The 24896-nt window shown below is 43.2% G+C and overlaps 1 protein-coding gene across 2 annotated transcripts in view; it reads right to left on the bottom strand.

The window, feature by feature from the left end:
* Nucleotides 1–202: 202 nt before the first annotated feature.
* The window catches only part of MCOLN2 (mucolipin TRP cation channel 2), a 54347-nt gene continuing 29653 nt past the window's right edge, over nucleotides 203–24896 (bottom strand). For both annotated transcript variants that reach the window (XM_025872103.2, XM_073896393.1), the window contains exons 7-14: nucleotides 23132–23231; nucleotides 17205–17317; nucleotides 15833–15982; nucleotides 14310–14411; nucleotides 14082–14204; nucleotides 5111–5317; nucleotides 3415–3542; nucleotides 203–1050 (exon numbers count right to left, since the gene is read on the bottom strand). In XM_025872103.2, the coding sequence (XP_025727888.1) occupies nucleotides 1014–1050; nucleotides 3415–3542; nucleotides 5111–5317; nucleotides 14082–14204; nucleotides 14310–14411; nucleotides 15833–15982; nucleotides 17205–17317; nucleotides 23132–23231 (960 nt within the window). In that variant the 3' untranslated portion in view covers nucleotides 203–1013. The remainder of the gene's footprint in view (nucleotides 1051–3414; nucleotides 3543–5110; nucleotides 5318–14081; nucleotides 14205–14309; nucleotides 14412–15832; nucleotides 15983–17204; nucleotides 17318–23131; nucleotides 23232–24896) is intronic.

Raw genomic sequence — 24896 nt, 5'->3', positions numbered from 1 at the left:
ATACATGAAGTGATCTTTATCTCAAGTCATTATCATAAATATTTACTGAATAACTTCTATATACTAACCCCTCCTTCACTGCCTTTAAGAAAGTGAGAAATCCTTTTTGGAGACCAGATAGTTAAAAGAGATATGATCTGAATTTTGCAGTAGGTAGATATTAAGAAATACCACATTAAAAAAAAAAAAAGCAGTAGCTCCATTTGTTGTGATAAAAATAAATTTATTTGGGAAAAAAATACCATCTTTCTTTGCTTGACAAGGGCAAATCACCACCATAGTAAAGTTCAACTGTTAAAATGAGTGAGCACTGTTACAGTTCACTTCCACATGTCATGTGTACAATCAACAATTAGCACAAGTGACAAGGTGTCCAAATGACTCTATTTCCAATTTATCCCACTGACCATGCCAACAGTTGCTTCCTGTCATGCTGAAACATACACACACACACACACACACAAATAGGCCTAGAAATGCCCACTACAAGAGGTCTTTTTGTGGATGTAAGTGTGTTCTTTAAAAGGCTTGATGGTTCTCCAACTTGGAATTTTTAATTTAGTATCACAACCAACTTCATTGCTGTGCACACCATGAATTAACAAATGTCTTCTAACCCAAGAATCCCTTTTAAAACAAACACTTAGTGGATGATAAACACGCATCTTTCAATGCATGGCTTTAAGTGCCATTGTTTTTGCACACTCTAAAATGTGATTTTTTTTCCAGCCCAACACTGTGATGTCATAAATTAAAGTCCAATGCAGAACGTCATTATCACTGCGCTATTGCACTCATGCCCAGTAGTTGACTGCAGTCTATGCTTCATCCCATCCAAGTTTATAAAGGAACTTTGGAACTTCAGTTGTGTTCAACCAGCTGACAGTCCTCTTTCCTGCTCCACAAGTAATAAGTCAGTATTTTTGGAAGTGCTGCTCCAAGCTGTTCAGGGTCCCTCTGCACTGTCACTGGGTAAAAAGGCCTGAAACTTGATTATCTTTAGCAGAAGGACTTTAGTTGACAAGTATCAAGTGGTCATCACTTCCCCTCCTGTATCAGAAAGGGGGAGGGAGAAAGAGAAAATACTGATTTCAAAATGTTGGAGCTGGAATAGAAATACTCTCTGTTCTAGGCATGTATAGGTTCTAGACCTGCTGAGTGCCACGTATAAGAGGAAGAAAGGTTAAGAAGGATAATGCACATTATTTTTGGTTAGAGCGGATGCCTTTGGCAATTCTGAAGAGCTGCCCCTGTCCTGGGACTCTGCATCTCCCTATATTGACAAAGCCTCACTCGATAGCTACAACAGATTTCCCTTTCACTGCAGTGGAGAAGGGGAAAGGTTAACTCTGCATCTGTCCAACCCAGTAGATCTTTCCAAAGAATCACGTCACATTAGAACTGGAAGAGGTTTCAGAGGTCGTATGTTGCAGCCTGGTGGCACTGGAAAGACCAGGACGTTAAGGAGAGGTCAGGGAACACATTCAGTAACCAGTAGGGTCCAAAACAGAAACCCAGGTGTTGTAATGATCAGGCTAGAGGCTCTGGCAATAATTGAAGGAGAATCAGTCTGTGGTGGTTGCTGGACTGCTTGATTAAAAAAGAGTGACCTTCATCTTGCTCTGCAGGAGAGAGAGCTGTGATAGTTGAGGCTGTTAGTCACAGGCACCAGCCAGGGGCCCCAGACACCAGCATTTGTGCTGCCCTCACTCCCCAGGTTCCCTCAGTGACGTCCTGCTCCAATATTTACTCTCCATTTATGGCCTTCCTCAATTAAACCATTCTTAGCTTCATGAAGCCTTTAAACACATTCAGGTGTACTGAGGTTTTGATGGAGTCGAAGCCATCATTTATTCTCAGTACAATCCATTTCCTGCATCAGTCCCATGACCTTGACTTACTCTCGGCAGGGTCCACCCAAATCTGCCCGGGACCCAGGCCTTGATCTGATGATTCAACTCAAACTTCTCCAGCTGATTTCACCCATGACCATCTTTGGTAACAGACACTACTGTTTTTATTTTTGATATCCCCTTGTTGAAAACTTTCAACATTTTAGTTCTTCAGTTGACTTCCTTGATAGACTCCCTCATTCCATTTAATTCTTTCATTCATCATGATGAGCACAGTCTCCCCTGAACCAGCATCTTCTCGACGGACCCTAGCACACCATACAGTGGACAGTCTGCTGATACTGCTACTTCTTCTCAGCTCTCAGACCCAATCTGATCAAGAACTTTTCCTGTCCACCCCTTAAACCTTCTACTCGTTCCATATGGCTGCACTAGAAAACATTTAACCACCTCCTGTGGCTTTTTGTGATGCACACCAAGGTCCAAAAACCAAACACCTAAGACTGGTTACTTTCCAGAATTCACAATTATATTCTCTGATGAATACTTTTTCTTTACAGTTAAATACACATCAGAAAAAGCAACTTTGTGAGACTTTTCCTTATGCAAGGTGTCTCTTAGGAAGCAGCTGCCTATTAGGAAAATTAATTTCTCCTTTGCCAGCTCCTATGTCAATAATCTCATGCTCTAAGAGGAAGAACCGTGATTTTTAAAAACTTCACTTTTCTCAGAAGACCTCATTTCATATTTACCAGACATTCTTTGGAGATGCTCAATCATATCATTTCAAAATCCCAAGATGCAGTATGAATTGATTAACAGAAAATACATCCTGTGGTTTTAAGTAGCAATTATGTTCTTCCATCTTCCTTCAGGAATTTGGTTTCAAGAATTCTTCTCGAAAAACATGGGTAGGGGGTATTTTTAGTTAACAACCCCACCTCTGACTTCACATGAAAACAAATAAGGGCACAATTAAGAAAACTATCCTCATCTGACCTCCATTCTAGTCCCCAAAACACCATGTGGATGTGTTGCCGCTGAGGCGTAGACCATTTGCGTAAGTGTCCAGCTGAACACGAGCAAAGTGCCGTTGGTCAAGGCAGAGCTACTGCTGTGTGTTCCCAGCCAAGGCTATGCACAGCCTTCTCTCAAGGAGGGTCCCTGCTCTGCTCAAGAAAGGTTATTTGTACCAAATATTGCAGCAAGGGAAAAGGCCTTGGACATTCCCAGAGGTCCACCTCTAAAAATAAGTGTTTTGACCTCTTATTTGGCCACCTCAGAATTCATCTTCTTTAGGGACAGAACTCATGCCTTCCCATTAGAGTCTCATAATATTCCCAAGAGATCTCAACCATGTCATGTAGCTTTCTACCCTGTTTTAGAAGAAACAATTCATTTCCGAAGCCAGTTTCAGTGGGAGGAAAGAAAATGAAAGACAAATTATTTCCCACAACAAGCTGATTTCTGAGTGTAGAGTTAACCTTGGAAGAATTCTTTGTTAAGGCCACGGAAAAGCTCACCTTAGGAGCATGGAGACCTGATTAAACACAGTACTGACCTCCTCAGGCAGCAGACACACGACAAGAAGGCTGAGGACTCTTTCTGATACTTCTCTTTGCTACTACTACTACATTCCTTCAGGAATTCCTGAAGATCTGTTTCAGGAAACCCATTCTGTTGGTATTTCTGTAAAAAGAACACAATGTTGTTACCTTATTTATAGAGCATGAGAAACTGCTCCCTTTGTCAACACATCAAACCCACCTTTGCTAAAATAAAACTCTCCCACATTGCTAGCTCAGATGCAAAAACTGATATTAACAGTGATGCATCAATCTGTCAGTCCCAGAAAGCCAAGCCAGGGCCACCATGGGAACAAAAACAATCCAAAAATCCCAGAAAGAAAGCTATGGCTGCGCAGGGGAGGGATGTGTTAATAAGGGGAGTGAAGGAAATAGTCAAAAGTCTAACATTTTAATGCTAATTATAAGACCAGATAAGATCTCCCCTTACCCTCACTGCCAATGTAGAGTCTACGGGGCAGTAAGCCCTAATTCCTCTACTTTTATGGAAGTTGGTCACTTAGTGGGGCAGAAGGCAGCAAGTTCTTCCCGTTAGACACAAAGACCCTGAGACCCTGCTCACCCCATGCTTACTGAGGTTACTGAGGCTTGGCCCACTCCCAGGGCCACTGCCTCATCAAAGACAGGAACCCCCAGGGTGGGAGTGTGCGGCTCCTATCTCCATGCCCAGCCCTGCTACTAGAGCCAACCACCCATCCCCACGTGAGCACTCATCTCCCCATGGCCAAACAAAGCACTCAGGAGCATTTCCAATGGATGGTAGTCTTCTTCTTCTTTTTAAAGATTTTATTTATTTGTCAGAGAGAGAGAGAGCACAAGCAAGGGGAACGGCACACAGAGGGAGAGGGAGAAGCAGGCTCCCCGTTGAGCAGGGAGCCCAATGTGGGGCTCGATCCCTCATGACCCGAGCCGAAGGCAGATGCTTAACCAACTGAGCCACCCAGGCGCCCCTCAATGGACGGTCTTCTGAATTAGTCTGAGAAGGGCTTACTAAGAGGACAAAAGCCCAAGGCACTGACAGAACACCTCTGGCTGTTCAGACACTGGTCCCGAAACAGGGTTTTCCAAGCACGACCATCTGCTGTGGAGATGCCACCGCATGAGGAGGCACAGAGCTTCCGTCGAGCTACAACGCAGTTCAACAGGGCCAGTCTGAAAGGATCCAGAATCCATGGGGTGGCTTAGGGAGGCAGGAAGCGAGGCAGCCACAAAAACCTTAGCTTTCATCATTTCAAGGAAACCCACACCACACAAATTGCTGTCGTGTACAGGCGTGCCCGTGCCTGGTCAGGCTGTCAAGGTGGCAGAGACACCCCTTATCGCTGAAGCTGATTATTCCATGGCTTAAATTCCATGACGGGCAGGTACAGCTGCCACTGTGGAGACTGACAGCCCAGCTACCTGACTGACCATGCTCAGCCCATCCGGACCCACGTCCTTTCTCTCTTCCAACACACTTCCAGACCAGTCCACCCCGGTCTGGATGACAGGGACAATACCCTGAATGTATATATAAAATTCACCACCGGCACCCACAAAGTTTCTTTTCTAAAAAAAAAACCTTGAAATCAAAGTAAAATTGTACTATTTTAAGTAAAAAGGCAGAGTATTTTCCTATGTTCCAATCCATACAGAATTCGCTGTCATTTTTTGGCAGGAAGTATGACTTACCTTAATGGTGTCATAGGAGTCTGTAATCAGGGCAATGAACAGGCTGAGGATCATATATATAAAAAGACTGATGAAGGAATATAAGTACAAGCGACTGAACAGCCACACCAAGACGCTCTTCTGCTGGATGTGAGCAAAGGTTGCAAACATGTCATCACCATTGACTAGAGAAAACAGACACTCAGCAACTGTGTTCAGATCCTCAAACTGTAGGGGGAAATCAAAATTAGTTTTTAAGAGGTATGATCCAAAAAAGCAGAGAAGTATCTAGTTAACTTATTTTGTTGTTGTCATCATCACTATTATTAAATAACATTCATTTTATTTTTTTTTAAAGATTTATTTGTTTGAGAGAGAGAGAGAGAGCATGAGCAGGTAGGGAGCGGCAGAGGGACAAGTAGACTCCCGCCCTGAGCAGGGAGCCCGATGCGGGACTCGAACCCAGGACCCTGAAATCATGACCTGAGCCAAAGGCAGACGCTTAACCAATGGAGCCACCAGGTGCCCCGATTCTAGATGTTTTAAAATGAATTTTAGGGGCGCCTGGGTGGCTCCATTGGTTAAGCGTCTGCCTTCGGCTCAGGTCATGATCTTAGGGTCCTGGGATCAAGCCCCAGAGCCCCACATCAGGCTCCCAGCTCAGTGGGGAGTCTACCTCTCCCTCTCCTTCTGTCTCCCCCCCGGACCCATTCTGTCACTCACTTTCTCTCAAATAAATAAAATCTTTTAAAAAAATAAATAAAACATCTAGAATATACCACAGTAAGAAAATATTATCCAAAACTCTCCTTGGGGCGCCTGGGTGGCTCATTCAGTTAAGTGTCTGACTCTTGATTTTGGCTCAGGTCTTGATCTCTGGGTCCTGGCATCAAGCCCCTCATCAGGCACTGTGCTCAGCAGGGAGTTTGCTCGTCTCCCTCTCCCTCTGCCCCTCCCCCTGTGCACACTCTCTCTAATAAATAAATAAATCTTAAAAAAAAAAAACTCTCCTCCATGCTTACAAAGATAATCTCTCGATATTTTCCTCAGTTTTTTTCCTTTACACTTTGTGTATATTTGTGGTCATATCATCTAACAAATTTGGATCCTGATTTTTTTTTTTTCTACTGAACATCATCTTATGTTACTCACACTAAGAAAGCTTTTTTTTTTTTTTTTTAAATATAACAGCTCATTCCTTGGATGTCAGATTTAACTATTTCCCTCTGGCTAGAATCCTGAGAATGTTCGCAATAATAAAAGACAATGTAATAAACATTTCTCAGCACAGTGTTTTTCCTGTTACTGGGTCTAATCTGCCAGACCGCGTTCTGAAAGAACAGCAGCTACTGTGTTCTACAACCAGCAGAGAGGGAAGTGGCTGAGACATAGCACAGGCTCAAGAAAGTTTTGCTACATGGAGGGTTTTACCTTAGCCTCTCCAACCGCACATTAAAAACTGAAGATTTCCAAGGCTGAGGAAGTGTCAAAAGATGAAGGATCACGGCTCGTGCCTTTGAGGGGCTCCCCTGCTGACAATGGACAGGCCATAACCTAGACACAGAACACCCTGTGGTAGAGCTAGGGTGCCCTGTGGAAGGAAAGCGGCCCAAAGACACAGATGTAGTGAAAAGAAGGGCCATATGCACCCCAATGTTCATAGCAGCAATGTCCGCAATAGCCAAACTGTGGAAAGAGCCGAGATGCCCTTTGACAGATGAATGAATAAAGAAGATGTGGTCCATATATACAAGGGAATATTACTCAGCCATCAGAAAGGATGAATACCCAACTTTTACATCAACACGGATGGGCCTGGAGGAGATTATGCTAAGTGAAATAAGTCAGAGAAAGTCAATTATCATATGGTTTCACTTATTTGTGGAACATAAGGAATAACATGGGGGACATTAGGAGAAGGAAGGGAAAAATGGGGGGGGATTGGAGGGAGAGATGAACCATGAGAGACTACGGACTCTGAGAAACAAACAGGGTTCTAGAGGGGAGGGCGGAGAGGGGGTTGGTTAGCCCGGTGATGGGTTATTAAGGAGGGCACGTACTGCATGGAGCACTGGGTGTTATAGGAAAACAATGAATCGTGGAACACTACCTCCAAAACTAATATATTGTATGGTGACTAACATAGCGTAATAAAATAAAATAAAATAAAATAAAGAACTGGAGCCTGAAGGCTGAGTGGTTCCCCAGTGAGAGGAGAGAGGGGAGGGTTCACTCAGTGAACACAGGAGAAATAGGGCGCTCAGCCTGGGAAGCAGAGGCTGCAGAGGCATGTCTATGCCATGAAGGAGGTGTGTCTATGAGGTGCTGAGGCGTGTCTATGAGGTGCTGAAGGGTCTATGAGCAGCGGCTGCAGAGGCATGTCTATGCCATGCTGAAGGAGGCATGTCTATGAGGTGCTGAAGGGCCCCATGCTGAAGGAGTTGTGTCTATGAGGTGCTGAAGTGACAGGATCTGATCTGTGTTTTATGTTAAAGGGAACCATGGCACTCGGAAGATCTAGAATGAGCAAAGCCTAGGGGCAGGGAGGCCAGGGAGAAGGGAGTGCAAGAGCCCGGGGTTGCAAGGAATCCCGGAGAGACTGGGAGGAGGAGGAAGCAGAGATGAACATAAGTCTGGGAAGGGACAGACACCTAGGGGACTCCGTTTTCGGTGAGGCAAGTCTGAGGTGCCAGGAGAAATGCTGCTACGCTGCGGTTAGTGGGAGGTTCAGGAGCTGAGCGTGCACAATGGGGTTCCCACTGGAACCCCACAGGCGGCCGTCCTGGCTTGAAGTGGTTGACAAACTATTGCCACGGCAACTAACAACAAACAGCAGGTGCTTAATAAAGGGACATCTCCAGGGCCAGAGGGTTAAACATTAGTGGAATGTAAAATCTTCTAAGGAACAATAATGACCTAAGAGGCAAAAGACAATGCAGTTTTCAAACACAGATGGGACATGTTAGTGTAGAGTTTTGAATCCGATTCTGTCCCGAGCACGAGGCGCACATGTCCACGGAGTCCGTGTGGCTCTGGGGATAGCCCCGTCCCTGACGAACGCCTACGGGGTGCCTCCACTCAGAGGTCGTGAGACTATTTCACATGTCACAAGGCAAAACCTCCCACCCCCTGACCCGGAAACTGGCCTTTCCCTCTAAATTCCCTATTGCTGTCAGCGACTTCAGTCTCCTATCAAAAAAACCGTTTACTCCAAAATAATCAAGTACTTAAAACTATGTGTCGAATTGATTAGTCTTCTCCTGTCTTCAATCTTCTAAGGTCTGTCGGCTCCTAGGATGTTTTTCTGAACCGCTCCGATGTCAGCACTTACACCCAGATTATTATGGAAACCTCCAAGAGAGTCTTTACTCCAACCTCTTCATCCTACAGAGTCCACACTTCAGGAAAATCTAAACCTCACAGAATATAGCCTTCAGGTCATTTCTCGTGCTTAAGAATATACAAAGTTAGGATACAAAGTGAACATCCCAACCAAGAAGGCTGGGATAAGTTTCCTCTTCACTTGGCTTCTTCCCCTCTCCTCATTGTCAGTATCAGCATCCTGGGCCTGACTGAGCCCACACAGCAGGCCCACTTCTTTCTCTTTTCCTCATGGATGGGTTCTCTTCATCTGATGGGACATCCTCCTCCCCCCACCTTCTCCCTCCCTGTCTCTGTGTCCCATTAAGCCAATGTTGAAGGGCTAGTTCAACATCTACTTCAAGCCAGGCTGCCCTGGCGGCTCTAGTCCCTTCCCTGTTCTCTGCATCAGTAAGAACCACCAAGGAAACCACTAGTTTGTCTTCTAGTTGGTTTATATACTTCTCCATACCCCAACTAGATAACACACACCATGTCCTCCTTGCTCCATGACTGAATCCACAGGGTAAAGCCTGTAGCCAAGGGAGAGTACACAAATGTAGCCCAAACAGAGATCATGCCCATGCCTTTAGCACATTAGCAACAACTCTGAAAAACTCTAAAGTTGGTCTCCACAGAGATCTGGAGGGAACATCCATTTGAGCAAATCGCTTAACAATATGCAGATTATTTAACAGTAAGACAGGCAGTTCTCAAGAGTAAATATTTTCCATCCCTATCAGCCTTAAGACAATAAAATCAAAGCTGGTTTCTATGGACATGAATTAAAACTCTGCCAGCACCATTAATAATTCTTTTGGAATCTGGTCAAGTCCTTTCTTTAGTTTCAAGAACCCATAACAGTCTGTACTTTGGGTTCCAAAAGTGCAAATAGCCAGTTGGTAAGTACATATCAAATTCATTCCTTAGTCTCTTGTTCAGTTATTTAGGATCATCCTCAATGTAATACCTGCCTCAACGTATACCTGCCTCAATGTTAATGTTATTCACAACCATTATACTTCCCTCTCCTCTATGCACATGAGATTTATTTTAACCCACCAGAAATTTAAAAGAGATCCAATAAAATAAGTGGTACACAGCCTGCTATTTTGTACCTCAAGAAGTGGCTGTGAACCAAGATGTCCATTGACAGATGAATGGATAAAGAAGATGTGGTATATATACACAATGGAATATTATGCAGCCATCAAAAGGAATGGGATCTTGCCATTTGCAACGATGTCGATGGAACTGGAGGATGTTATGCTGAGTGAAATAAGTCAATCAGAGAAAGACATGTATCATATGACCTCACTGATATGAGGAATTCTTAATCTCAGGAAACAAACTGAGTGTTGCTGGAGTGGTGGTGGGTGGGAGGGATGGGGTGGCTGGGTGATAACATCGGGTAGGGTATGTGCTATGGTGAGTGCTGTGAATTGTGTAAGACTGTTGAATCACAGATCTGTACTTCTGAAAGAAATAATGCAACATATGTTAAGAAAAAAGAAAAAGAAGAAGGTAGCAGGAGGGGAAGAATGAAGGGGAGTAAGTCAGAGGGGAAGACGAACCCTGAGAGACGATGGACTCTGAAAAACAAACTGAGGGTTCTAGAGGGGAGGAGGGTGGGGGGATGGGTTAGCCTGGTGATGGGTATTAAAGAGGGCATGTTCTGCATGGAGCACTCGGTGTTATGCACAATGAATCATTGAACACTACATCAAGAACTAATGATGTAATGTATGGTGATTAACATAACAATAAAAAATTAAAAAAAAAAAAGAAGTGGCTGTGAACCACACAATCAGTTTTGGTGGCCAAAATCCATAGTAGAAGTGAATTTTAATAATACCCAAGGTAAGAGGAAGAAGATTCTCATGGGCTTCTGTTCTAAAAGGACTACATTTATAGGGAATTGCTATGGTTCTTATGAGGTTGTAAGCCCCTAAAAAGTAGGTGCTACTGTCTCTCTGTTTTTTGTTCATTAAAAAACTTGCTGAGCCTCTACCACATTCTACACACCATGCTGGACATGGGGAATGCAAAGAGCAAGGAGCCATAGTCACTGTCCTTGAAGAACTCAATCTAGAAGAATCCGACAAGATTTGGTGTACACTTAGTAAATATTAAATGGTTATTTCCATAAAGAGTCCCCCTAGGTTCTATGGGGCCAGAGTGAGAACTCGAGCATTTGTTCCACAAACAATCACTTTGTGATTGAGCCACAAAGAACTTTCATTTGAATGAACACATAACCTACAGTGGCTTATTACGGAGAATGACATAAAAATTTGCTTCAAGAGCTAGTACTGAGAACCTCATGCAACATTCAGGTGAAATATTTTAACTGGCTAACCGTTGTTTTGAATAAGAAAGGAGCTTGGCTACAAAGAGAAATCCTAAAAGCATGAGGATGTCATGTGGGTTCGGCTGAACTTCTACCCAGGGCCATCAGCAAGGTCCAACGATTTTTCAACGGCTTGGTCTTCTCGTTTGTAAAATGAGGACAAGGTAAGGCTGATTTATTCCTCACAGTGAAGAAGTCCTCTGGAAATGGAAGAGCCACATTAGAATAATGTTCTTCCAAATCTCATCTTGAATTATCAAACACCAACAGTCTCTAGTCCTCTGTGCCCAGACATTTTGAAAGGGCGCCATGCCAAAGTCCATTAGTGCTGGGATCAACGTTGGGAGGACACTTGTACATTTACTCCCTTTCAGTTGAACCACTGAAATTCAATGTCTGACAGGAAAACAGGAAGCTGAAATATGGGAGTCCTGCTGCCGATCAAACTGCAGTGTGAACCTAGTTTTCCCAATACCTCCTCTTAGAGTGTTTTGTTTGTTTAAAGGAAGAGTTCAATTCCACACCCAAGGTTGCTGTATTTTAGAAATCCTAGAAAATGCTTGCCGTGGTGCCCAGCTTTTCAAGACTTCAGGTAATTCTAAAGGTCTTCTGATTCAACAGATGCTGACAGAATCTAAGAATTCTGATGGTTTGGATTAATTTGCAGGGGAAGGGGTGCAGGGGGCAGTCAACATTTTGAACTTCAGATTCAAAGAAGAAGAAGCAAAATAGAGAAGAAAGGCACAAAAGTCCAGAACCAGATTAAAGGTTTTCTCCCTCCATTGACTAATGCATCCACTGGATTAATTCGACTATGCATTTCCCCAATATATCAGTCTGGCTAAAGATGATAGATGCCATAAACATCTGCCACACAACCCTAGAGACAGCCCTTATCCCTCTGGTCCTCTGGGGGAGAAATGGAAGGCTGGCATTTAGTGGGCGATACAAGTCAAGAGGTGCAAGGTACAATATGATGGCCACTAGCTACATGTGACTACTGAGCACCTGATATGTATCAGCTAGTCCAAACTGAGCTGCGTTATCAGGATAAAATACCAGATTTCAAAGTACCAAAAAAAAGGGGGGGATGTGGACTATCTCAATGTTTTATATTGAGTACATGCTAAAGTAATATATTAATATTTTAGATATATTGGATTTAATATATAATTTATATATATAAATTATAATATATAATTTAAATCACTTCATCTGTTTCTTTTCTTAATGTGGCTACTAGAAAATGTGAAAGGACACTTGCGGCTCTCATTTGTAGCTTTCATATTTTTATTGGACAGTGTTGTCCAGAGCAACCCAATCTCGTCTGGATTCTTAAAAGGAGAGAACCCAACATATGAAAACACACTCAGACCCACAAAACAAATAACATCCTTTTCTCCAAGGGTGACACACTGAGGGAAATAAGACTGATTACACAGCTCTCCTCTCACAGTTGATCTACTCATAGATCAAACTAAATGCTCTTTTTAACGATCTGTTTTAGATAATACCAAGAAAACCCCTGCAGGGTATTGGTCAAAGCATGTGTACTGGGGCCAGACAAACCTGGGTGTGAATCCTATCTCTGCCATTTTCTAGCTGTGTAACCTTGGGAAAACTATCTAACATATTAAGAGCCCTATTTTCTGTAAAAGAAATATAATATTTCCCCACAGGTTTGCTGGGAGGGTTGACATAGCAAGAGGTAGAGAACTTGGGCACTATGTCTATTAGCATATAATGCTTTAGAATGGTAGCGCTCTTAGTAAAATTCAAGCAACATTATCTGATCACCTTCCAGAATAATGATGGGGTAGGGGAGATGGAGGGCAAAGGAGACAGAAGCACTCATCCTAAGCCCTTGGAGCCAGTGAATTGAAGCAGAAAAGTCAGGCTCAGTATTTATTCCACGCAGTGCAACAATGCCCTCTAGTGACAAAAATGCGGAGAAGCAGTCAGAACAGGAGGCAAGCAAGGAAGAAAAATGGAAATTTTCCTGGGTACTAAGACAGTAAGTTCTCCAGATCAGAGAGATTATATCAAAGAACAATTTTTACTCATGAGTCACCTTTAAAGCAGTGGCATGGAATTGGAAGAGCAATAAGATTATCCAGATTTACTATTAACCCAGGGACTGTCACTTTGTTAATTATACAGTTGCTCAAATAGGAAAACAGTAGTTCTCTTTGGACACGTTAAATGTAACACTTACAGGGGAGAAAACCTGCCTGTGTGTCAAGTTACTAGGATTTATTTTAGTATGAGAACACAGAAAAGTGGAACCTTGTGCACTGCCCACTTTCTGTGAGTAGTTTACAAACCAGATTTGATGTTTTGTTTAATGCAACTATCAAGGTCAAAACTTAAGGCTAAGCTGTTCTACAAGCTTCAACACCATCCTTTGTATGTTCACCTCTTTTCTCCCCACAGAGAATCTAACCAGGATAACAGTCCCCTGGGCTGTAGAGATGAAATAAGAGAAGATAGCCATGCTTAGCATAGTACCTAACATACAAGCATCGAGTAATAGCTGTTATTATTGTTCATTGTGTTGTTTCTGTTGTTCCAACTGCCAGAGGCCCATGGAAGAAAAACGTTAAGATACAATAATTCATCTTTTTTGGTTTGAAAACAAGGCCTATCGAATTTCATTTCCTGAGGCATCTGTCAATCAAATTTATCATTTTAAAACAAGAACATCTGAACGTAACTTTGATGTCCTTGAGATGCTGCTGCTGACTGAAGCCCAGTGATAGTCTAGAATTCAGATACTGATCTTTAATAAGGCACTAAGATGACAGTGTAATCAAAACCACCTGCAAAGACAACATCTGTTATCATTGTAATCATAGACCTAAGATGGTCCTTCTGGGCGGTCTTTGTCCATCTTCATTCTCCTCAATTAATGTGGATGAAAACCCTAATACTTTAAGTGAGAAGGACATTGGAATAATTCTCCTCATTTAATTTTCATTTTTAATATAGCGATCTCATGTCCAAACAGTTCTCAGCTGGTGATCGGCTGGGTTAGTATGTGCCCTCTGAAGCCAGTCCCAGACAACTAGGAAATGTATCCTCTAGTTACAGTTCTACAGTTCTTGTTTCAATATCCTGAAGTCACTTCAATATCCTGAAAAGGCAAAGAAAACTGATGCAAAGATACGTCTTACTGACATCGATGGTCCACGCTAGAGCAAAGTGAGAAGAGGGCAGTTTGGGACCCCTCTTGGAAGGGCCCCAAGTGCCTAATGTGCAGAAGAAAGAATTGGTGCTACACACCTTGTCATGATATGGTCCTAAGACAATCCAGCCACAGAACGTGTAGCCCAGATAGATCATACCGGCACAAGCACAGAAGCGAAGGACTTTGGGCAGTGAGGCCTGCATCGTTAAAATGAGCACCTGAAATAAAAATCAGCAGAATGAGGGAAATTAAAAAGTGGCTTACTAGGACGCAAGGAGAAATGAGTCTAAGTCCTCGTGCCCTACCCAATGCCACATCCTTACATTATATGCTTGGAAGTACCCCAGGTATCTGATGACGCCAACCCAGACAAAGAGTGTAGACGTTCCAAGCAAAATGCTGCACAGATCGTAATTTGTGAGATTCTAAGGAATGAAAAAATAGACGTGAGTAAAACATTCCACTCCACTCAGCTTATTGACCTCACTTTAAATTGCAAAGAATGGACTTGCAAAAGAATGGACTGCCTGCCTTTCTCTGGGTGACACCAAGAACTGTAAACTGAAGAAGAAAATAGCCCAATTCCAAATACATTTCTCATTTCCTCTTCGTATTTGAATTGGTTGAACTGAATCTCTGTTCAAACAATATCCTGGAAAAGAAATTGCCTTGACTACTGACCTAGGCATTAAAGAATATAAAGTAATGGTGCTGGGTAAATACCAAACAATACCACTCAGCTATTTTTGAAGAAAGCTACAACATGATTTGCTAACCCAGTTCCCACTCTTGAGGACTTCTAGGTCTCATTGAGGAGACAAACACACAAACACAGCTCTAACCTAGCATGCTAAGTGCAACGAGAGCCACAACACCCGGCTTGTCACATAGGGCTTTCCATGGTGTGGCTCCAGAATGGAGCTGAGCCTGGAGGACAGGGTGGGAGGGGGCACTGCAGGTCAACGGACAAAGGTTGAACAAAGGCCCAAGGCCAAGGGCAGGCAAGGCGTCCTAGAGAGGAGTCCTGATGGGTTCGGGAGAGCCAGGGCAGGGAGGGAAGCATAGCAAGAGGATGAGAACCCCAGAGGCCACGGTGAAAGGAAGCCACTTCATCCCAGTGGGGGCCCTGTGAAGCAGAGAGCGTTTTGATACTTCAAGAAAAATGAGTCTGACAGATGGATCTGAGGCATATAAGGCGGGAGGCAGGAAAGCCAATGAGGAGACTGTTGTAGCATCCAGGCCAGAGAGGAAGATAGCCTGAAGGGAGGCAGAGTAGTCAGTGGAGAGAGGAGGGAGGCATGGTAAGCAGTCAGGAGGCAAAGGTGGTGAGACCTGCTGGCTGACAGCACAGAGGGGAAAACATCCGGATGAAGGAGGAGGCAAGATGTAGTCATGAGATTAAATCAACGAATAACAAGAGAGCGTCATTTGCTTGGAGGTCACTCCATACTCCTGCCCTCACTCCCCTCCGAGATTCTAAGGAAGTGACTGGAGAGTCACTACTGGTTCTTGATATAATTGGTTCTTGGGTCAGCTTCTTCTTCTGCAACTTAAAAAAAAAAAAAATTGAAGCCCACCCAAACAGCCAATCTTCTCAAACTTTAGTTCCTATTCTGGAGATGCTGCTGAGGGGGATACTCATAGGAATATCATCTTCCACAGAACAATGGCTTTCTTATGTTCCCTTGATGAGGAATGAAGTCAGAGGAACCTTCAGTTATATGGATGTGAGAAAAGAGAAAACATGAGACTCAAAATAGTCTCCATAAGGATTTTATATCTCCAAGTGCCTGGGGTCACCCAGAAGAATGGGAAGAAGAGAAGATTAAAATGAGTTGCCCCTCACCTTTGCTTTAATTTCCATTTTTAATATGGATCCAATTATTGTCATTAGGTCACTGATAATCACCAGGACATACCATCCATTGATGAACTCCCACTGGTCGGCATTACACACATGTCGCTTGTACTTCTCCAGGAAGAAATTTAGAAATCTCTGTGGCAAACATTTTAAAAAGCATTTCTTAAAAACCACACAGCCCTCTGGAAGGAGAAGACAAGTGCAAAACAGTGCTCTTGTCTGTAAAGTGAAATGGCATTACCTTTCCCAACTGGATAGATCCACTTCAAGGGTGGCGATTATGGCCCCCACTTTCTCCCATAATCTACGGCAGCTATAAATTAAGCATTCCAGTACCTGCTAAGTTAACTCACACATCAAAGGCTTATGTTCTAACACCAAGAAACTCTTGTCATAATAGCTAACATGCAGTACATTCCCAATATTTTACCTATCATCAACTCATTCAATCTGATAACCCCATGAATCAGGCCTATCTCCAGAAGAGGGAACTGAGAAACAGAGAGGCTAGGCCATGATTTGGGTCCCGGCAGCCTGGCTCCGAATGTGTGCTCCCAATGGTGGGAGTCAGTGGTGACTCCCAGTGGTGGCTCCCAGTGGTGGCTCCTAATTTTGGCAGACCCAGGACGCTGACATTGGATTCAGAATATCAAGAGGCTTGCGGGACAGTAAGAGAAGTGGATATTTACAAAATAAGTCAACAAAGGTCAAGAATAAGAAAACCAGAATGTAGACCATTTTCTTGTTCCACAAATGGTATCCACAAAGGATGACTTCTTATTTCCCCTGACCCCAGTCTGCATTTACTCACATGCTACAGACCAGAATTATATTTGTGGGAAGCTGAAGTATGTATTCACAAGAACTCTGAGGGTAAAAAGGTAAAATGAAACTCAGGAGAGAATTTTTAAACTATTTTTAAAAATAGAATAAAGTATTTTATGCTGCATTATAACCCATTTACCATGACTCCCTGTCAAAATGAACTCTGATTTGAAGACAAAAGATGTAACCCACACATGCTATTACTCTGTTCTTAAGATCACTTCTGAATTTAAAAGGGTCTCCTTTATTCTGGAAATGTTCAAAAGCTAGAGAGTTCACCACTGTGCACTTGTGCCTACTAGCTCAGTTTTAAGCAGGATAATTATCTGATCCCACCTGACATGCCAGGAGCCTTTACTCACTCTCTACACCTCAGGTTGATTAACGCCTTGTAGGGGGACAATCATTCAAAGGAATCTAATCTAGTCGAGAGCTCCAGAAAGGGCAGGATGACCCAACATCAAGGGTCCACTGTCTGGACAAACAGAGCAGAGGCCAAGAAGGGAGGGAGAATATTTGAACACACACTTACCTTGCGTAACCTGAGAGCTAGAACAATGGATCTTGTGCACAGAATAAGAGATGCCAAGCAAATCACAATGACAAATGCATCAAACACCAGGACATACTGAGTATTTTTCTGAACTGAGGAACAAAAACAGAATTCAAATGTTAAATTCATATTACTTGGGAGTAATCTCCAAGCAAAATGGTAGTCTGAGAAGAAGTTCAAATGATAAATGCTTAAACATCAGAAACAAATCACACTGCATTCATTCAAGTCTTTAAATAGGGTAAAACATTCTCTGATGTTATGAGTTGTACATTTAAAAACATATAAACTCTCTGCTAAACGTACTAAAAATATTTTTTATTGAACTCAACAAAAGGTGGTCCATATGGGTGGCTCAGTTGGTTAAGCAACTGCCTTCTGCTCGGGTCATGATCCTGGAGTTCCAGAATCGAGTCCTGCATCGGGCTCCCTGCTCAGCAGGGAGTCTGCTTCTCCCTCTGACCCTCCCCCCCTCTCATGTGCTCTCTCTCTCTCATTCTCTCTCTCTCAAATAAATAAAATCTTTTAAAAAAAAAGAAACATCTATTCAAAAGAGACAAAACTGACAAAGTCTTGACTTCTTTTTCATAAAAACACAAATACCAAGTTCTCCATTAATAAAGGAACAATTTTAAACACCACTCCAGGGGTGCCTGGGTGGCTGTCATTAAGTGACTGCCTTCGGCTCGGGTCATGGTCCCAGGGTCCTGGGATCGAATCCCACATTGGGCTTCCCTTGCTCGGTGGGGAGCCTGCTTCTCTCTTTCCCTCTGCCTGCCGCTCCCCCTGCTTGTGCTCGCTCTCTGTCAAATAAATAAATAAAATCTTAAAAAATAAAAATAAAAAAACACCACTCCTCAGAATCCCCACTTCTGCTTCTCAACCTTACTGTGTACTTGGCCAGCAAATAGTGCCAATCTAATTAGCTGCTTCTGCACATGGAGCAAAGAGCCTCTCGGAATGGAAGCAAGAACAGTAGTAATCAAATTTTTATGGTGGAATACACAGTAGCATGGGGGAATGTACTGGAGGAAGATGCACCTGGAACCCCAGCGCCTCTGAGACCTGATGGTAGCACTCCCAACGCCTGGCGCCCTGCGCATTCCTGCAGCTTCATCACCTGCCACTCCTCTCTCCCCACCTTCTCTGCCTTGAGGCCACACTGTTCCTCCTCCATCCCTGCTCCTACCAGGTTTGCTTGCTCTCTTGCCTCAGGGACTTTGCAAGTGCTGATCCCTCTGCCTGGAGCAGGGGGCCCTTCCTACCCTGCAAGTTAGATTCTTCTTTTTCAGCCTTGGGTTTCAGATGAAATATTTTCCTCCTCCGAAGAGAATTCCCTAAATTCCCATCTGTATCAGCCCCCTCCTATACTCTTTCATAGCACCCTCCACAAGTATACACACCCAATGCTCTGTTTATCCCTCTCGGTTTTATGGCCGGCCACCGCCCCTGTGATCGCATCTTCTAAGACGGCACAGCAAGGGGCACAGAGACAGGGCAGAACAGGAAAGACACAGTCTCAGGAGCCTAAGGAGCTGGGTCTGAAACTCAGTTCTGCACTAAGGAGCTGTGGAGCCTTGGGGAAGTTGCCTCAGATTCCTCAACCAAAAAAAAAAAAAAAAAAAAAGTGGGGGGGGAACCCTTTATCATAGGGCTGTTGTGAGGATGAAACAAGTTCATAGATGAAACCCCTGGAACAGCATCTCCAGTGCTTCCTACTGGGTATCACTTGAGGTCTAACTTCCTCACAAAAGGACTGACCCTAGGAAGCAGGGACTGTATGTGTTTGCTCAACACTACAGTGTGTGTGCTTTCCTAATGCTTCAGTGTGCTTACAGAGGCATGCAGAGCCTTCAGCACATGAGAAGGCCCCAGAATAATCCAAAAGTTAGAACCCGTGAAGGTCCAGCCAAGAACGACTCTTGGTTTTCTGTCTTGGGTGAACTGAGCTCAGTCTGGACATTCATGACAAGAGAGGGCGACTCGGTGGCAGTTAAAGCCATGGGTGTGGACACAGCCACTGAGAGAGACCACAGAGGGAAACAAGGGCTAGGAAGGGTCCGCAGGAGGGATTATAAAGTGGAGCACTCCACAGCGATACCTCTGCCAAAAAGCCCTTTAACAAAAAGACCACGTGTCCATGGACTTAGTAATGCAAAGGCGTGAGCAACAGTGGCCGGTTGGTCTGAGGGTGAAACAGCTCATCCTGTGGGTTACGAGCATGGCCAGCTAGTAGATGTAATTCCCTGAGCCAATTATTTAGTCTTGCGAAGCTTTAGATGCCTCCACTACAAAATAGGGGCAGCAACTGTGCCTGCTTCATGGGCTGTCGGGAAATCTGGTGAAATAATCCATGTCAAGTGCTTGTTAGAACAGCACCTAGCACCTAGGATTTACACTTACTTATAGCCATTTTGTAATTACAAAGTTTTAAGTTATCTTGAGATATCATCTGATGGGTAGGTAAGAAAACAACTTAACCAGAACCCAAGACTGACTGACTTTCTTTCTTTCTTCCTTCCTTCCTTCCTTCCTATCTATCTATCTATCGGAGCCATGGAATGGGACAGTTCTTGGGAAGATGGGACTGAAAACCTTATGAAATGCAAGGACAGCATCTAGCACTTTACTTTCTGACATACAAACAGAACAAAACCTCTATGATTACTTGTATTGGGTCTTATTTACAAATGGGGAAATAGAGGCCCATATCTAGAAGGATAAACCGTCCCTCCTAACAGAGAAACCAGTATAATATTCTGGTGTTGTTGTCATATTAGCTTCAGACACCTTTTTATTTATTTTTTCTTTTTTTCTTTTAATTCTAGTTAACATACCGTGTAATATTAGTTTCAGGTGTATGATACAGTGATTCAACACTTCTATACAACACCCAGTGCTCATCACGACAAGTGCACTCCATAATCCCCATCACCTATAGTTAAGAGTCTGTTTCTTGGGGTGCCTGGGTGGCACAGTCGGTTAAGTGTCTGATTCTTGGTTTGTCCGAATTTTGATTTCAACTTCATGATTTCAACAACCTCATGATCTCAGGGTCTTGAGATTGAGCCCTGTGTTGGACTCCACGCTCAGTGTGGAGTCTGCTTAAGACTCTCTCTCCTTCCTCTGCCCCCTCCCCCCCCCCCTCTCTCCAAATAAATTAAACCTAAAAAAAAAAAAAAAAAGAGCCCGTTTCCTGGTTTGTCTCTCTCTCTCTCATATTCTGTTTTAATTTGATCTATTGAAAAGACTAGCTGGTGTGCTACAAAAAGTAGTTTATGAACATTGCAGTTGCTTTCTTACTCCACTGAATCTATATTTCCCCCACGGGAACATTTCTTAAACTTTGGTTATAAAATACTAATCGAGAGAGATCCCTGTACCCTGGTTAGGGAAGTCCTACATACCACCCCTCCTCCCAGAGGTCCTAAGGAGTCTTGCATGCACTGCTACTGCCCATCTGAGGGACTCTAACCTAGGGCTTCCCCTACTTGCTAAACCCCCCCTCCCTGTGGCACTTGGGAAATCATCCATCAGTGGGGGATCTTGCCCACCAGTCCCTACTGCCTTCAGCCCCTCATGCCCAACTTGCTATGTTTATAAAAATCCAGTTAAAGTGAAGATTAGTGGCAAACTTGGGGAATAGGTATGAGAAGTCATAAAAGGCAACGTGAGGTTTGTATGTGAAAATGGACAATCCCTCATCATTCTTCCTGAGATAACATAGGTAATGACAAGAGGAAGAGAAAAACCTCGGGGTAAGAGTGTGGACTTGAAAGAGCCTCAGAACTACTTTCTGGAAATAGCACAAAGATCCCACCAGAGGCCACCCTTGCCTTTTTCCCACTTCCCTCAAAGCCAAAGCAATCAATCCACCAGACAGCTTCCACAGACAGGAAAAGAAAAAAAAAAGATCCACTTCCTAAGCTGGTTTCCAAACTTCAGCTTTTTAAGGTTTTCACGTCACATCATTTAAAATTCATATTCTCCTCGTAACAGAATCTGGTTTCTTAGGACACAGGTCTGGGAGAAACATAAACGTTAGTGTTTCTACTCAGCAGTCTGTGAGGTTTGTGTTTCTCCTCACTGGCCACAGAAGGGAGCCAGAGTTCTTCTCTCCTGAGAACAGGCAAGGAAAACTCCCCACCATCCTAGCAGCCCTGTGGGGAGAAAGGAAACCAGGTTTTGGCAACACGTTTGACCCACTAACTCATTCGGTCAGAATGACTGTTCCAAACCACAATGCATCTGTGACAAAGGTTAGCTTTTCTCACATTAAATGGCTGAACCTATACTTGGGCTTGGCAAATACGCATGTGATCTGTGTGTTTCTGTGGGAGGGCTGTGTGTCTGCTGGGAAATAGGAACCACTTTCAAACAGAAAGAAACTAAAACTGTGTATGCTGATCAGAGCCTTGAGTCGGTTAATGGAAATACTGACACCAAACCTTCAGATTCATTAGGATATATTACAGAACTGAACAGCCATGGGCCACACACAAATCTAGATTAAAACAAATCTAAAATAGTTAAAAAACACAGGTATTTTACATTTTATTTGGTTCTGATAATCTGGTCAAAGGCAAATTCAACAAAACTGAGCTCAACAAAGCTGTAAATTAAAAAACACTGCCAAGGGACACCTGGATGGCTCAGCCCATTAAGCGTCTGCCTTCGGTTCAAGTCATGATCCTGGGGTCCTGGGATCAAGTCCTGCATTGGGCTCCCTGCTCAGCGGGGAGTCAACTTCTCCCTCTGCCTGCCGCTCCCCCTGCTTGTGCACGCTCTCTCTCTCTCTCTCTCTTTGACTTAAAAAAATTTTTTTTTCTTTTTTTAATTTAAAAACTACTGACAATCTGGGACACCTGTGTGGTTCAGTCAGGTCTGTGTCCAGCTCTTGATTTCCACCCAGGTCATGATCTCAGGGTTGTGGGATTGAGCCCAGCTTGGTGATCACTGGGGAGTCTGCCTGAGACTCTCTCTCAGTCCCTCGCCCTCTGCCCTCCCCCCACCCACTCATGCTTTCTCCCTCTCTTTCTTTCAAAGAAATAATTTTTTTTTAAAAAACTGGCTTCTGAAATTAATAATACATCTTAATTAATTGGATTTAAATTTTAAAAAATACTGACAATCCATTACTAACACCATCGCCACCCCCTCATTGAGAAGTTCTGCATAACCCATTTTGAACTTTAGATGAAGAGGTGTTTTCTGAGTAACAACTGACTAAATGACCCAATGTTTGTACAGGCTGCTCTCTGAGCTCAGAGGCCTTGATCTCTGTCCATTGTCAAAGGCTCAGCTCAAAGCATACATTCTCCAAAAACCACTGCTAAATTTTATTTCTCACTCTGCCCCAATGTTAACATTTGCTTTCTTTATCCGCATCCCTTTCTACCTCCACCACTTAGATTTCACAAGCACGTCAATCTCTCTCACTGAGGCATTTTCTTTCTTTTTCCGTAGTGCCTAGCAATTACTCTGTGCCAACTCTTGTTTTCGGTGCTCTCCTTGACACACTAACTCATTTACTATTTGACATCCTAAAAGGTAGGTACTATTTTCACACTCATTTTATAAAGAAAAGTACTGAGAAATAGAGAGGTTAAGTAATTTGTCCAAGATCACAGGCATAGTGAACAGAACCAAGACCCAAACCCAAGCAGTCTGGCTCCAGAAACTGTGCTCCTAAGGACTGGGAACACTGCTTCTTCTAAGAGGTAGGTAATCAACACCTGCTGAAATTGAACAAAAAGGCAAAGCTTTAGGATATGCTATATAGAATTGAATGCTCAAGAGTTTTTTGGAGCTCTTTCTTCCCATCACCATTTAAACACCCCAAATCCCAAAATAATGTGTTAAAAACCATCCAAAATCCATAATGGGGAAGCAGGTAACATACTTACTAGATCCAGATATGTTCAAGTCTTTACATTCTTCAATTTTAGCATCACTGTCAAAATAGATCTTGATCTTGCCACTGTGAGCTTTATTGTCAAAGGTAATCTGGAGACACAAATGTATGGAAAGGTTACCGCCCAGCAGAAAGTATGGCACGCAAGATGAACTCTGCTTCAAATATCACTGGCATCCAAATTGCATGGTGATTCAAAAATAATTATACTGACGAAAATGGCCTCGTCACATGATTCCTTCACAAGTTTCTATTATTAATGAAAAAATATGATCCAAAGGGAGAATATGTGAAGTTCTAATGAATCACATTTGGGTTCAGAGAAATCTTAAGAGCATAACAACTAACCGGTCCCAGGAACAAAAACAAGATTCACCAATCTTTGACAAGAGAATACAATGATCCCATTTATTATACGGAATGGAATGTAAAAGCATTTGCTTCAACTTAGTCCTTTGGGTTCGAAATTCTAGGTCTTTAGTAGGCTAGAAATTATTTTTCTGTTTGCTTCAAATGCTACATATAATGTTTTCAGAAGTGACAAAGACTGCTCCCAGGCTTCAGGCTGAATTTAAGATTTCCAAACAGCCTCGATGTTCCACATTATGTTTCAGTCATGTTGTTTCCAAGTGAAATATGCTGAGTATCTTCAGGCTTGAGAGAAGTATTTGGGGGGCTTTCCTAGGGGAGAATGAGGCCGTGGGTGTGCCAGGGTTAGTAGAGTTGTCTTCATAGTTCATAGGCACTGAAATGAAGCCAACAGGTTTAATTCTCAAGCCTCTGGTTTGATCAGAGGGATATTCTTGAATTACACAGAGTGTGGCTCATGTGTGGAGATGCTCAGGCGCTCATGGATTTAATTACAGATCACCTACACATGCAGCTCAGCAAGCTCTTTGCCTGTGAATTTTGGGGGATTTCGTAATGTGTTTTGTAACATGTAGGTCACCCCAGGGAGGTTAATCATGCTCTTCTGTGCCAGAGACATTCTTTCCTCACCACATGTCAAGATTTATAATTACTTTTATTTCTTTGTGTACTTGTTTACCGCTGGAGCTCGTCTGCTGGGCTATAAGCTTCCTGAGGGCTACTGTACCCCGACGGTATGGCCGTGTCATTACGTACTGATTGACTGTTGTTGAATGAGGCACTCCTCTGAGTTGTTAAAAGGCGGTCACACACAACTGTCAGCTCAGCATTCGGTTTTGCCCCTCCATAAACACGGGGGAGGGAGAGAGGGAAAGCACAGAAGCCCATGGAACAAGAAGGCGGGTTACTCTCCCCACAGAAGTGAACATTCTCCTCTACTGCACGTGCCTCCTCCCAAAATAACAGAAGCAACAACTAATCCTTTGCAGACTGGCCCTCAGATGGGCGGGACAGTTTCTGCCTGGAGGTTTGAAAACATTTGCTACAACAGTTGCAAAGACCTTCCTTTGAAAGTAGGAAAAACATCATAGACACTTAAGACACTTGTCATCAGCTTTTTTTCTAATGTATTAGGGGAGTAAGAGGTCAAAGCCAATTTTGGAAATTCCACTTTCCAGCCCAGGAATCTGGTTTTAAAAAAGTTGGAAAGGGCTTGCTTCATTTTCTGAAGTAATGGTCTCTGGACCAACAAGGCTAGAAAGTGTCATTAAGCTGTTTTAAAACACAACTGCATCTGACACATCTAGATAGGCTGATGAGTTTTACACTTGGCATCTGCAACAGGAGTAGAGAAAAATAATAAAATCCAACTTTAGTATGACAAGACA

The sequence above is a fragment of the Callorhinus ursinus genome, unplaced genomic scaffold (assembly GCF_003265705.2).
Source record: "Callorhinus ursinus isolate GAN/ISIS: 27379988/994484 unplaced genomic scaffold, GSC_fseal_2.0 scaffold9, whole genome shotgun sequence".
NCBI lineage: Eukaryota > Metazoa > Chordata > Mammalia > Carnivora > Otariidae > Callorhinus > Callorhinus ursinus.
Note: the sequence above shows the minus strand (reverse complement) of the source record. Positions and strands in the feature narration are given on the sequence as shown.